Source organism: Schistosoma mansoni (assembly GCF_000237925.1).
Source record: "Schistosoma mansoni, WGS project CABG00000000 data, chromosome 3 unplaced supercontig 0141, strain Puerto Rico, whole genome shotgun sequence".
NCBI classification, from domain to species: domain Eukaryota; kingdom Metazoa; phylum Platyhelminthes; class Trematoda; order Strigeidida; family Schistosomatidae; genus Schistosoma; species Schistosoma mansoni.
In genome coordinates, this window is record NW_017386011.1 from 63,217 (window position 1) to 76,930 (window position 13,714).

At 37.4% G+C, this 13,714-nt stretch overlaps 2 protein-coding genes across 2 annotated transcripts; one reads left to right on the top strand and one right to left on the bottom strand.

The window, feature by feature from the left end:
* Positions 1-332: 332 nt before the first annotated feature.
* On the top strand, positions 333-1,034 carry Smp_098960 (60S ribosomal protein L26, putative). The gene is made up of 2 exons (XM_018791222.1): positions 333-857; positions 890-1,034. The coding sequence occupies exons 1-2, from the start codon at positions 549-551 to the stop codon at positions 1,007-1,009; spliced, it is 429 nt and encodes a 142-aa protein (XP_018645559.1). The 5' UTR covers positions 333-548; the 3' UTR covers positions 1,010-1,034.
* A 2,796-nt stretch (positions 1,035-3,830) lies between these two features.
* Smp_098950 (TATA-box binding protein, putative) lies at positions 3,831-12,991 on the bottom strand. The gene is made up of 6 exons (XM_018791223.1): positions 12,879-12,991; positions 10,901-11,137; positions 8,804-9,047; positions 7,010-7,113; positions 6,188-6,282; positions 3,831-4,311 (listed from the first exon to the last, which is right to left on the bottom strand). The coding sequence occupies exons 1-6, from the start codon at positions 12,881-12,883 to the stop codon at positions 4,181-4,183; spliced, it is 816 nt and encodes a 271-aa protein (XP_018645560.1). The 5' UTR covers positions 12,884-12,991; the 3' UTR covers positions 3,831-4,180.
* Positions 12,992-13,714: the final 723 nt, after the last annotated feature.

Consider the following 13,714-nt stretch of genomic DNA (forward strand, 5'->3'; position numbering starts at 1 on the left):
ATATGCCCTCATTTTTCTTGTCATACAAAACAGAAAATCTACGAGTACACTCCAAAAAAGTTCACAAGCCCAGAACGAATTACTTGTCAGCTGACTACCGACTTTCACATCGAATCATCAACGAGTGGAATACATTACCACAGCACGTGGTTGAGGCTCCATCCGTCGACTTCTTCAAAAGTTGGATCAGCTGAGAGACCATCATTGCCAGGACTAACACAGGCCATCAAGCCTCCTGTCCTTTCCAAACTGAATCTGAAAACTGAAACTTAACCCCATTATTAATCGTTTTCAGGTAGAATTTCAGTTCTTCAGTGAATAATCGTGGGTCAAATGATTGGACAACCATCGACCATTCCATGTGATGGTCGGTCACAATACTTGAGTATATAACAATAGAAAAGCACAGTCCTCAGTCATCCCGCCAAATTTTTACTTATTTGATCAATAACAGGTCGAATCAGGACATTGTTAATTGAACTGAAGACTGAAACTGCTAATACTTCGACGCGGGTATTTTTGTTGTCGAGCGTGACTGGTAGTGGGAGATGAAGTTTAATAAGCTTGTTAGTAGCTCGCGTCGTAAAACCCGTAAACGTTACTTCAACGCCCCTTCTCACATTCGTCGGCGGCTGATGAGCGCTCCTCTATCGAAAGAGCTTCGATCTAAATACAAAGTTCGGAGTATGCCCATCCGCAAAGGAGATGAAGTACAGATTGTTCGAGGTGAGCGAAAGGATTGCAACCCCGCAAAGGTCATCCGTGTTTACCGGAAGAAATATGTAATCCACATCGAGAGGCTACAATGTCGTAAAATGAATGGAGCATATGCGCCTATCGGCATCCACCCATCTAATGTAAGTGTTAATTCTATTTTCATATTCTCTAGGTTGTGATACACAAATTAAAGTTGGATAAAGATCGTCGTTCATTACTGGAACGCAAAGCTGCTGGAAAACTTGCTGGACAAGACAAAAATAAGTATACAGAGGAAACTATTGAGTCCTAATTCCTAATAAACACTTATATGGTAATTATGTTTTGATCATCATTGGGATCGTTTGTGCCGATATTCGTTGACTGCTTGTGGGTCTTATCAATCTGTTGTGCTCTGTATAACGTGGTTCGTCATGGTCTTTATTTACACAACAGAACGTAGGTCTGTCTATCTGGTCCTCATAGATTGCCGTTATCATATCTCAAATCGTTTCTTCAATCTAGTGTAAAACTCATCACCAAGTTAGCTTTATTCATTCTCGTTAGTCGGTTATAGAAATTCTGGTCACTTGACTGCAACTGTCGTTTTGGCGCTCAGTAGTCCAACTGTTAAGGGCTAACCAAAAGTGTATGGAATTGCGCGTACCGAATGTATGTTTTCTGAACTACTGCGTTTCATACACCCTAGAGTATGTTATGTCTGGGATTCTCCTTAAACATGGTTGTGGGTCCAGTTTGATGTCTATGCTACTGCAGTTGATGTGATAATCTCAACCATTTAGCTATAATATTCTGTTTGCTAGGAATTGTCCTGACCATAGATCAGACACTTGGTGTACGCCGTCAGCCTGATTGTTGTTAGTGTTCTTTGTTGGTTCATTTGGATGGTAACGAAAATCAGTAAATTAACTTAAGCGTCTTATATGAGCAATTTGAAAAGTGAGAACTATAATGGCAGTTGTGCGTTGACCATAGCTATTGGGGCAAAACTACCCCAATGATATAATAAAATCACTATTAGGGAAGTCTGGATAACAGAAGTATCAATAATAGTGATAAATTCACTGGAGAATCCAGTAGTGAGGGTTCACAATTTCGAGTTGCTTTGTGATAGGGTTGTCACGAGCTTGAGTATATTTGTTGTGTAATAAGCAGTGGAGTCCGGGGTGGGTTTTGTATAATTGAAGACTCGTAAGACGGGGGTATCTGCAACCTAGTGAAGTTCGCACGAGACCGAGCTCCTGTACTTTTCTAGAAATAATGTATTTTCCATGCTACTCGATGGTGTGTTAAATGTTTGGATCAAAGGGTACTGGCTTTGGGTTTGTGTAAACACAGCATCTAACAAGTGTCTTAAAACCCACGTCCACATAACAAAGATTAGAGAATATAGTGTGGGTTGATCCGTGACTTTATCGCTCCACGCCTAGAGCCTGCTAGCCACGCATAGCTAGGCTAAATGGTCGGAACCTGCAGGTTTGACTCAGACCAATGGCTAGTGACATCATTAGCTGGTGCTATCCCTAGTTTTCTTCCGACGTATCCCTATGGTATGTATTTTGCACCCAAACGATAAGTGTTATTACAATAATGGGCTTTGTACCCACACGTTTTGCGCTAAACTGTCGGAAGCAGTCGATAAGATAATGTATCTTGCAGTTGCAAGAACTAGCGGTGGCCCACCTGATGAAGTCGATCTATTTAAGAATGCTAGAGCGGGTTGTGTCAATCTGACCATCTCTTAAGCTCCTAGCATGATTTTAAAGGGCCTAGTATTTAGCCACTAATGCCGGTGATCCCCAGCTGGTCTTTCGGACATACGCAAGCAACCCTTAGAAGACACCTAGGGTCAAAATAACACTAAACTGTGAACTCAGTGGACTTTACAGCCATGATGCCAAAGACAAAACACCAGTTGGTCGACAAATTAATATCTCCCTTTTGTCACAAGTTCAGATAGTTGGCAGAAGCTAAGGCGGTTTCCTAAACTTATGTCTAGATTTCGTTAACCACCAAATGATCATTTGCTGGCCTACGTGGTCAACATTCATTAGTACGTTTCCTTGACCCTTATCCTTATGCAGTACCGACTGTCTGCTGATATGGAATGTCTCAGGTCGAAGCAATGTTTGTTCTTGATAGATCTTACATTGTTAATGACTGACTGCGTAGACAACATCTTCAGTCATTTTGTAATACCTTTTTTCTTCAATAATGACGCTACAAGTAGGGTAGCATCATTAGAAATAATAGGATCTTTAACGAACACATTGAAACCACCTCACTGTTTTCCTTATAATTATCATTATATCGGAATGGTTGTTAGTTCCACAACATGATTCCTAATCTTTAGGCTACGAGTCTGAGTCTTGTTACACTAACTTTGACTTGTAAAACTATATAACATAACGAGCTCTCACTGTGCGGTTCATGATCAAGTACATGAAAATGTACTTGGCTGGCTAGGGGTATCAATTAAAAGTAGTTTGATTATGTCTTATTAGTATTATTGTTGGGAACTAGTACAGTGTAACAGTTGATGCAGACTTCGAACTGTACTAAAGGGTGTAAAAAACATGTAAGATTAAGTAAGACGTCTAATCTAACAAACTGTTTAGAAACCATACATTGCCCTGGTACAGCCGAGAGTGGAGGAAGTCAGCTCTACCTCTCCAAATACCACACACTAACAAGGAAGTCCTACCCACTGTCTTCTCGCGGCAAGAGTGTTGTTCACCAAATTCAAAGGAAAAGCGAATGCCTGGCGCTTTAACCGGGTTGGTGGACACAGTGAGTCCACCTAGGGAAGTTGGAAAACCCTGATTCCAAACCAATGGTGCACATGAGCTCCAGTATCCTGAGGGAACAAATGGCATATGAATCAATCGTTGATCACTGGCTACCATGGGACTGCATCTCCTCACGATACTCCACCGCTTTGTAGATCAGATCTTTAGGTCAAAGACTGCGAGTGTGGCTTCCTAAGGAAACCACCTGCTTCGGTCTGGGCACTTGGGCAATGTCACAGCCCACACACAAATCACGTGACTTGTGTGGCGTATATATATTCGGTGCCCCTTTGTACCAATATTTATATGTTCAAATAAATAAATAAAACAACTAGTTTTATAATATACACAACGACAGCAAATACAATTCCTAAAAACTATTGACGTCAAAAATTAAATGTCAACAGATAATAAAGATACACTTGGAAAAATAGTGAGGGACGAGCAGAAAATCTTAATGTGTAAAGAGTGCTCAAATAATTCATGGATTTCGAGGAATATACAGCTTGTTGTTTCATAGAGATTTACATAGTTTTTAATGCTGTTAGCATGACTAATTCAATTGGTAAAAACTGAGAAAAAGTATCTTATGATGTCGGTTTGTTTTAATCCTTAGTAAGAAAAGCAGTAAAAAATAACGTGGAGAAAAAAACAATTGGTTATTTATATTTAGTTCAAGTTAATGGATGCATATAATTTGATGACGATGTGAGGGCTCTAGGATCTTTATCAGATTTTTTAAAATTTTTCAAAATTGGATAGATGTTATTAAAAGCTTCATAAATTTCTTCACGAACCTTTGCTCCTACATAGGATAATAAACAAAAAAATAAAATAAATATAATGTTAGTAGTTTTATAGACAATTATCCGCTGATTCAGTTTTGTAAGATAGTCATGGGATTGGCTAATAAAGTTGTGGATCTCATCATTAATATTCTAAGCGTGATTTCCGATGTCGCTATGCCACTGATAGCTGTAGGATGCAAGGGGTGGTTAAAAAATAACTTCATTCTCGCCCCCTGATTTTCCCTGGGTTACCGTGTATATGATAAACGTACAACTAAGAGATATGGGGCTTAGTGATGAAAGTATTTAGCCTGTATCCACTGAATTGCAGGTTTCAAAATCCATTTTAACCATCTCAGCTTAAGAAATAAGAACTTGTATGTGAATATGCACATGATCAGTGGTGCGGTGGTTCAGTGATTACGGTGTTCGACCTCCAACCACAGTTTTGACCACACCCCTAATTAATTAGGTCTGGATAGTCGAGTATTATCATTAGGCCTTTGACTTGAAGTGGGTCAAAACCAAGTACACAAATCTGTAGCTAGCAATGAGTTATTAGTAAAACTTGGTCATTCAGCGCTATTCAAACTAAGGTCAAACATTCCTCTTTATTTAGCTTTTTCCTATCCTGAATTAAATAGGATAAAACTAAATTAAGTGAACTAATGTTGACAACGTGGTTGGTGAGTAGTCACGAAATACAACTACAATTACTCAGTGATTGTGTTGAGTTGATGATCACGAGGCTGATAAAAACTATCATCCGTTTCTATAACTTTGTCTGTCTTAATTACTATATTTATAACAGAACAATCCTGAAACTATGATGACTGGAAATTATGAAGCACCAAATGGCTAAGTTTAGGCACGAACACTATGGGTTTTGATAAAATATTGACGCTTGTTATCACATTCATCTGAAGTATTATTGTGGGTTGTCAATCAGTCCTAAGCTTGTGAAACCTGGGGCATTTTTGGCCCAAGTCCCTACATCACATAAACTTCGAAAGATGAATACCAAATTAGCACCGGCGGTAGTACAAAGAATTAGTGCTGAAGGTGATTCGCGGAATAAGTCACAAGATAATTTTGACATTCACAATCTGAGAGTGAAAAAGGATAATCTGTGCTATATCTCCTGAGATTTTATTCATTGGTCACAGTAAGTATACCCACCCCAATCAGATATCTGTATCTATGAAAACACAGATTGGAAGTCACTGACTTTATGCACTGATGCCACATTTTTGTTTGGCTTCCCCTGGCTATAAGTTAAGTGAGTGTGTACCTCCGATCAGAGTAAATAATGATGGGTTGCACTGGAATAAATTTGTTTGAAGTAAATTGTTGAAGTTGAGAAAGCGGATGACTGGGTTCTGACACGATGGTTTGACTTTATCCTCCCCAGCGCAAGTCCTAATTTTATGGTATAGATTTCATGTAGGATAGTGGATGACCACGCCGATCTGAAACAACAACTGGCTCCTTAGTCTACCATACCACACAAACTCGAAATCCGATTAAAAATAATCGCCTACGTAAAATATGAGAAATCTGAATTAGAGTTTTATTAAACAGATTGATGATACGTTACCAATCTTTTTTAAAAATAGTATCAAACAACGATGTCTATGGCAATACTAAGGATTTGTATGATTTAAAATTTAGTGCAGTTAGCATACTAATTCTTTTACTTATATGGTAACGTTAAAGCCATATGTGGTTCTTCTTATCTACCAATGATTTCAGCTGGAGATTAACATATCTTCAAATCATACTTGCCGAATTCATTTGGATTAATAAATTCATGAATGCTAGTAGTAATAATAATGACACGTAATACCAGTGAGTTATTTTATATAATACTGAAATAAATTCATTTCCTCTCACCTGTTAGAACAATCTTCCCAGAAACAAAGACTAGTAGGACTATCTTTGGTTTAGTCATACGATAAATTAACCCAGGGAATAATTCTGGCTCATAGCTAAAATTTGAAAAGAACAATCTATATGAGATAATATCGAAATGTACTGTGTTAATACACTACAAAGAAAAACATGACATAAACTACTTTAGAACATTTGGTATGGTAGATAAAAGATATTAATGCGAGTTACCATATACGCGTTCAACCTGAGAACACTATATCTCCATTTGGTCGAACTAGCTATTGTTAGTAGTACCAAAGAAATGTGAGTGAACCTACCGATCCAGTATGATTCCCTCTCTGGTTTAGTTCCTAGAGATGGTGCAACTCAATGGCTTGAGGAGTTACCAGACATTTTGAAATAGGAGTCAGTAGGGATCGTGATGTTATTTTCACTTGAATTTCTCACAAGAGTGAGATGAGCTTCGTTATTAGAAAGAAGTCTCTTGATTGTTATTTTAGCCGAACTATATCTCCCATTATGTACCACTATTGTTCACTGATTTTTTTGTTTGCATTCCCCTTAACCGATTTCTTCAATAAGTTATCTCTATATTATGTAGTGCAAACTATATATAGTAGTAGTAAATATTCTATTATAGAGAAGAAACTTGGTACAGTTGCAGATGCGAAAATTGTCTAGTTTCTTGTTGACGGAAAAATACTAAATGTTTCAGCAAACACTCTGAAACAGGCTTAGTTACTAGTTCAGCTATTGTTCTTTGGGTTGCCACAAAAAAACCTTTCTTATTAAGTAAAGAAGAAAAAAAACTTAAAAACTTACGTTGCAAATTGACCTTGTGACAATACTAAACCTTCAAGACGTATATGAAAGCGGACATCACACGAACCAACCATATTTTGAATTTTGAACTCTTTGAAATGAGCCTGAAACATATTACTTACATTATAAACGGATATAAATTATAGTTGAATATTGTCATGATGCAAACTTTATAGAGTAAGACAAGTACAAGGATTATGTGAGAAACATAGTTCAAAGTCAGATAAAAAAGGGCATGAATGGATGACGAAATGAAACTACCATTTTCACCACTAAATTACTCGTGAGTAGCTTCAATATCACTTGGGATTGTGAACTAATTGCAGACTACAGTTGATTCACTTTACTAGTTTCCTAGTTCATTCCATTTAATCGGTTAGCAGGATTATTAACCTACAACTAATTAGCAAAGGATAATACAGAAAATATTCGATGCAACTAGTCATATTACTAAAAATTCAAAATGTTTTCATGATATACAGTTCAAATAGGACTTATTAATTTCAATGTTTGATATTCAGACAGTCTAGTCCATACAGATAAAATAAATCGTATCAAGTTACATAAACCCTGTGGAAGTTATTTTACTAGAGTATAAATCACGTCACGCTTACCACATCTCAGTTTGATGGCATCTAGTCTTTTCCAGATACACCTTCTATGCTAGCCAACATAGTACCTCGGAGTGAGTTGTGGTTGAGTGTGTACAACACAAGCTTAACCAGCCAGGAAGATGGTTTACAAGCTTTCCAACAAATCATTTTCTAATTAATGCTCTACGTTTAACCGTACTATTACCCCAAATGCCGACGGTGGGGATAGTTAGCTCTACCCCTCCAAATGCCACACACATAAGGCCACTATCAAGGAAGTCCTAGTCACTGCCTTCTCGCACTACGGGTGTTGTTTACGAAATTCAGAGGTCGAAAAGCGAATGTCTAGCGCTTTAAATGAGTTCGTGGACACAGTTAGTCCACCTAAGGAAGTTGGAAAACCCTGATTACAAACCAATGGTGCACATGGGGTACAGTATCCTAAGGGAACAAATGGAGTATGAATCAATCGTTGGTCACCGGCTATCATGGAACTGCATCTCCTCACGATGCTCCACTGCCTTGTCGATCAGATCTTTAGGTCAAGGACTAGTGGTGTGGCTCCCTAAGGGAACCACCTGTTGCGGTTTGGGCACCCGGGCAGTATCACAGCCCATACACAAATCACATGACTTGTGTGGTGCATACGTATTCGGTGCCCCTTTGTACCAATATTTATGTGTTCAAATAAATGAATAATAAATAACCTTAGTATTATTTCGTTAATGGTTTTACTATGCAAAAGCAATGGTTCTACAGGATCTTTGATAAGCCACAATTTTTAAACATCATTTTTCACAGCCAGGCAGAAAAAACGAATCGAACACGAGTGATTTTATAACACATCTACTCAACTTCCAATAAAATCCAAATATGTAGAAATGTAATAAGTTGCTCTCAAACGCCCTAGTACAACTGAGGGTGAGAAGAGTTCACTTTACTCCTCGAAATGATTTTATGCGACCAAGCGTTAACAAACTGTCGGGGAATCCCTCATATCTGCTTTGTGGAATAAACCTCAGAGGTTCAGGGATTATCCTTCTACGAAGACCATCTAGTTCAATTTGAGAATTACATATTTTTAATGGTACATCCTATATATGGTGATCAGTTGTACTTGATTGCATGTAAGTTAAATAAATAAATCTAAACGGATAGTAAAAAACACTGCATACAGTATATAATATAATGACAGAATTACTTCAAACCCAAGCCTTTGAATAATACGAGCATATTTTCTTGCAGCTAGTCTTGCTTGCTCTTCACTTTTTGCACCTGTACACACCATTTTACCAGAAGAAAAAATCAAAGCAGTTGTCCGAGGTTCACGTATGCGCATTATAACTGCAGCAAAACGTTTTGGATTGTATTCAGCATTTCGAGCACTAAGTGCTATATTCTTCAGATTTAATTTACATCCTAAATATACTGTACATACAATATTCCTTATTTGAAAACAAAGAACAAGTAAAAACTAATTAACTAAGATGGAAATGTATCAATATTGATGGAAAATAATACTTAATTGGCCATAAAGAGATCAAATTACCGACAACTTAATAGGGAAAAAAATCCGCGGGTTAGTTTTAAGAACAAGTTTCATCATGAACAAATGTTCAAAGAATCTAAACTACAGACGACTGATCTCGTCTATTATCCATTTTTCTAGTAAATAATACAGTCAGAACAAAGTGTAAAAAGAATTAATGAAATCATTTACTTATATTGAAGTTGTATGGATAAAGCATACCCTTAGCACCAAATATGTGAATTAGCTGGAAACACCAGTTTAGAATTTTGGATATGACGATTGAAAACCAATTGCAATTAAGTACTTATTATTATCATTATTATCTACCCCGAACACTTTTTATATTTAGGCAACTTTGTTGTTCTACTTTTGAAATAATATATATTTCATCTCAGTCATATTCAATATAGGAATCTGACATGCATGTGCGTTGTCTCAAGTTCCAACATCGCATTGGCACAGCGAGATAAAATTATCACAACTCTATGAGTGGTAACAGTATCAGTGTAAGAAAACATTTGGCGTAGTACGAAAGAAAATATTTTAAGCAAATTTCAGGACTCAGGATCTAAGAAAATACAAAGAGTGAATACACTGCGCCATGGCAAATGATTCTGAACAATTTACGTATTAATAAGATTGTCTCAATGATGTGTTTTATATTTTAACAGACTATATTTAAATCATAAGATTACAGATTATGGGTTATAATGAACTTGGAGAAACGACAACAAAGTTGTTCGCTATTGATTGATTTTCAATGTCGATTTGACAAATATTTTTACTCATCATTTCAAGTCACTGAGCAGATCGGAACATGACATTTAAGTTGGCCATAATAGGAATATAGTACAATAAAATGTAAAATCTATACGAATATTATGAGATAACCGCCCACAAATACCCTAGTACGGCCGAGAGTCCGCTCTCCCTCTCCAAATGCTCTCACATAGCCACGCGTACATAGTCTCTGACAGGGAAGTCCTACTCACTGCCTTCTCGCACCACGGGTGTTGTTTACGAAATTGAGAAGACGAAAAGCGAAAGTCCGGCGCTTTAACCGGGTCGGTGGACACGGAAAGTTCACCTAGGGGAGTTGGAAAACCCTGATTCCAAACTAATGGCATATGAATCTATCGTCGGTCACCGGCTACCATGGGACTGCATCACTTTTCGATACTTCACTGTCTTGTCGATTAGATTTTTAGGTCAAGGACTGGTGGTGTGGCTCCCTTAGGAAACCACCTGCTTCAGTTTGGGCACCTGGGAAGTATCACAGCCCTCACACAAATCAAGTGAAACTTGTGTGGCACATATATATCTGGTTCCCCCTTGTACCAATATTTATGTGTTTAAATAAATGAATAATAAACCATGAAATAACCAATCTAATTAGATAAAAAGGATAACTGAAATAGTTAAACAGATAATTTCTTCAGAAACTAATCTCAAGATACCAATCGACCAAGTTTCAGAAAACAGAACTATTGATCAACTGGTTAAATGTTTACGATTAAGAAACGTACATATATACATCGATCTCAGTTGTCAGTAGGAGTATATTGTAGATAAAATAGGTCAACAGGGGATATTATTTTGAGGTCAGTACATAATTATGGACGGAATGTGATGACTACTACAACTACTCTAATTAGCGAATAATTCGTACATACATGTATACCATCATAAGTTTCAGGTTACTTGTTGTAGAACTAGAGGACAAATTTTTTCGGGATCATTACATGCATTGTAATTGACTGAACTTACTGTAATTGAGGTACTGGGATTGCACCATCTCGGTCTTGCAACGGTGTAGATAAAGTGAGCGGAGTACAAGGTGTTCTACTCGGAATGCTGGCGGCATTGTCAGACGCATGTAAGTTAAGATTGACTGAACCCCCAGGGATAAGTGGCGTTTTTTGTTGTAAACTTGAATCACCTTGTAAAGGCAAATTGCCCAACAAGCTTCCGATACTAGCTACACTATGTTGCTGCGATAAGGGGCTGTAATGAAAAAAAAACTATGAAGAAGACTTAATTATAAGACACCAATTTTACTTGTTAGGATGATGTGCATGACAATAAATTCTGGTAAACTATGAGATACAGAGTGTAGATAGTGTACATACTACAAAACCACATTTTAAAAATGAGTTACACCAAACGATAATCATTAGACATACTTGTTTAATAAAGCATGTTAGTGAGTTTACACGATACATTTTTCATTTGGTTAATATAGTTTTCGAGAAAAAAACATTTACCGCAAAACAATCATAGAAAATGACTGACTGCTTTATGAGGTCATTATTTATTGATTAAACCCATGAGCGTAAATGGACGTTACTTGGTTAGGATCGGTAATACATACAGATCAATAGTGAAAAAAAAACGAAATATAGGAAACCAAAGTTTATCCATGTACAGTAAACTTATTACAATGTTTTGTTGTAAGGGTATCCCAACACTACAGTCACTACTGTCTTGTCTTGTTTTTACTTAGGTGATTTCTCTTACCATCCTGGAACACGATAATTCGACTTATGAGGCTTTCACAAAAGTGGAAGAGGAACCAAGATGTCATTGTATTGAATGTAATAGATTGAAACGATGCGCTACTCAGTGAAGTCAAATTTTGTGTTAGTTACTCGTAGCATAACTTGTTTTGCTACTGAATGCATCGAAGTTTAGATTGGTAAATATTATGAAAAGTACCACTTCATAAAAGATGACATTAGGCTATACGTAGGCATCGCAATATAAAATTACCTATGACTTAGTTTTTCAATGGGAGCACAACGATGTCTGAAGTTCGCAAGCACATAGTTTAATTGTATTTACTCTACAAATCGCACTACAAAACTTTCGTTTCACTTTCCTCCGAGTCAGTACATAAGTGGAATATAGGATAATGTGATAGTGAGTTTAAAAGAACATAGGAGTAGATGGTATTGATCACAGTACCTACTGACTTTTGATCTTAGTCATATAGGTCTTCTGGGTGAAATACTTAAGGTTAAGATATACGGAATGCGAATGTTGTTAAAACTCCTAGCACCCAGTATCGTCTACGTTTTTAGACAAAATATGGTGGTTATAGCTGCGCTTAAAATTGAAGCAGGCATGTAAAAACCATGGATTGCAACAAGATTTGGCACCGGATACAGTTAAATTAGTATCACTGGCTATTGTAAATAGCGTAAAACAACATACGGTAGTGAGATCTGCATATTGTTGAGCTGGTGGTGTCGTTGAAACTCCTGGGTTACACTAACCAGTTCTACGAGACTGAGCCGAAAAATAGGAATATCAAGATAGTGCGGCGCACAGTCAGATACCATAGTTTGAGGACGAGGGTTGGATTACTCACCTATAACCTACACCAACTCTACCAGAGATCTCATACGTGAGTATGATTCAGAGATTGGGACAGGGAGCAGCTAACCATCTCAATAAAAGGTAGATACTACCGTTGTGCAGTAGTTACATAGTTCAATACAACCATAGGTCAATCATATGTGGCTGTTAGCATTTTACGTCTATCCTCGTTTCGGAAATGTTGTATTGAAAATCAGACGAGTCAGCACTAAATGTGATCCTTCCTTCAGGATGACAAGGTTGACTCTAAGGAAGTGGATATTAAAGGTATTATGAACATTTTATCTATAAATATGAAGTGATCGGAAAATTATGGTAAACAGAGCACAAGACTTATGCAAAAATAACACACCCACTCAATACTTACTTCATAACAGAAAAGTCCAACCAGAAGAATGATTTACCTAGAACAGCGACGTCGTACTATGTCCAAAGGGATTCAAAATGTTATGAGCGACAAATCTTAACAAACTATTAGCCATCCTTTTGAATTAGCAGCGCATTATTTGGTTTCAGTACGGGACTTTCAATGCCCAATTGTTTGTTATTATGAGTGGATGGAACAGATGAAACTTACGTCTAATGAGTTTATGTGTGTAGCATCACTGATAACTTCAGGTAGGAAGCAGAGATATTACTAAGTTGGCATGACGCGGAACCAAGACAACCAGCTTTTTTAGTGAATGAGGATACATCCAAAGGAGAATTGCATAGGTTGCATGCGTAGCATACAACATGTTTCAGATCTATTGCTGCACACTTTGTAAAATTCAAAATTAACTATGGTATTTAACACAAGCATATCCTATCTGCATCACTGTAAGGCCATTGATGATGCAACGGATATTCTAGTTTTACAACTGGATACCAGTAGCACCTTCTATGTTCGATCGTTCCCAGTCAGATAGAAATCAGAAGTCAGACGAGAAGAGGCAGGAAAGATATATTTGATTCGTTACCAATATATCGAGGACCTTTTCTATAAGCTGGCTAATGAAACGTAGGAGCTGTGTCCCACGCTGTGTTGAAACGTGATCTGGTACGGATGCATGACCGAAAGCCTTCAGCTAAACAAGTCCACTTAAACAACGTGGTCAGCATCCAATGTCGAACACTTAATGAGCTATTGATTTTGGGGAATTATTTACAGCTACAGATCACTCCCCCCCAGTGAGGTAGTGATGCCCCTAAGACGTGACCAGC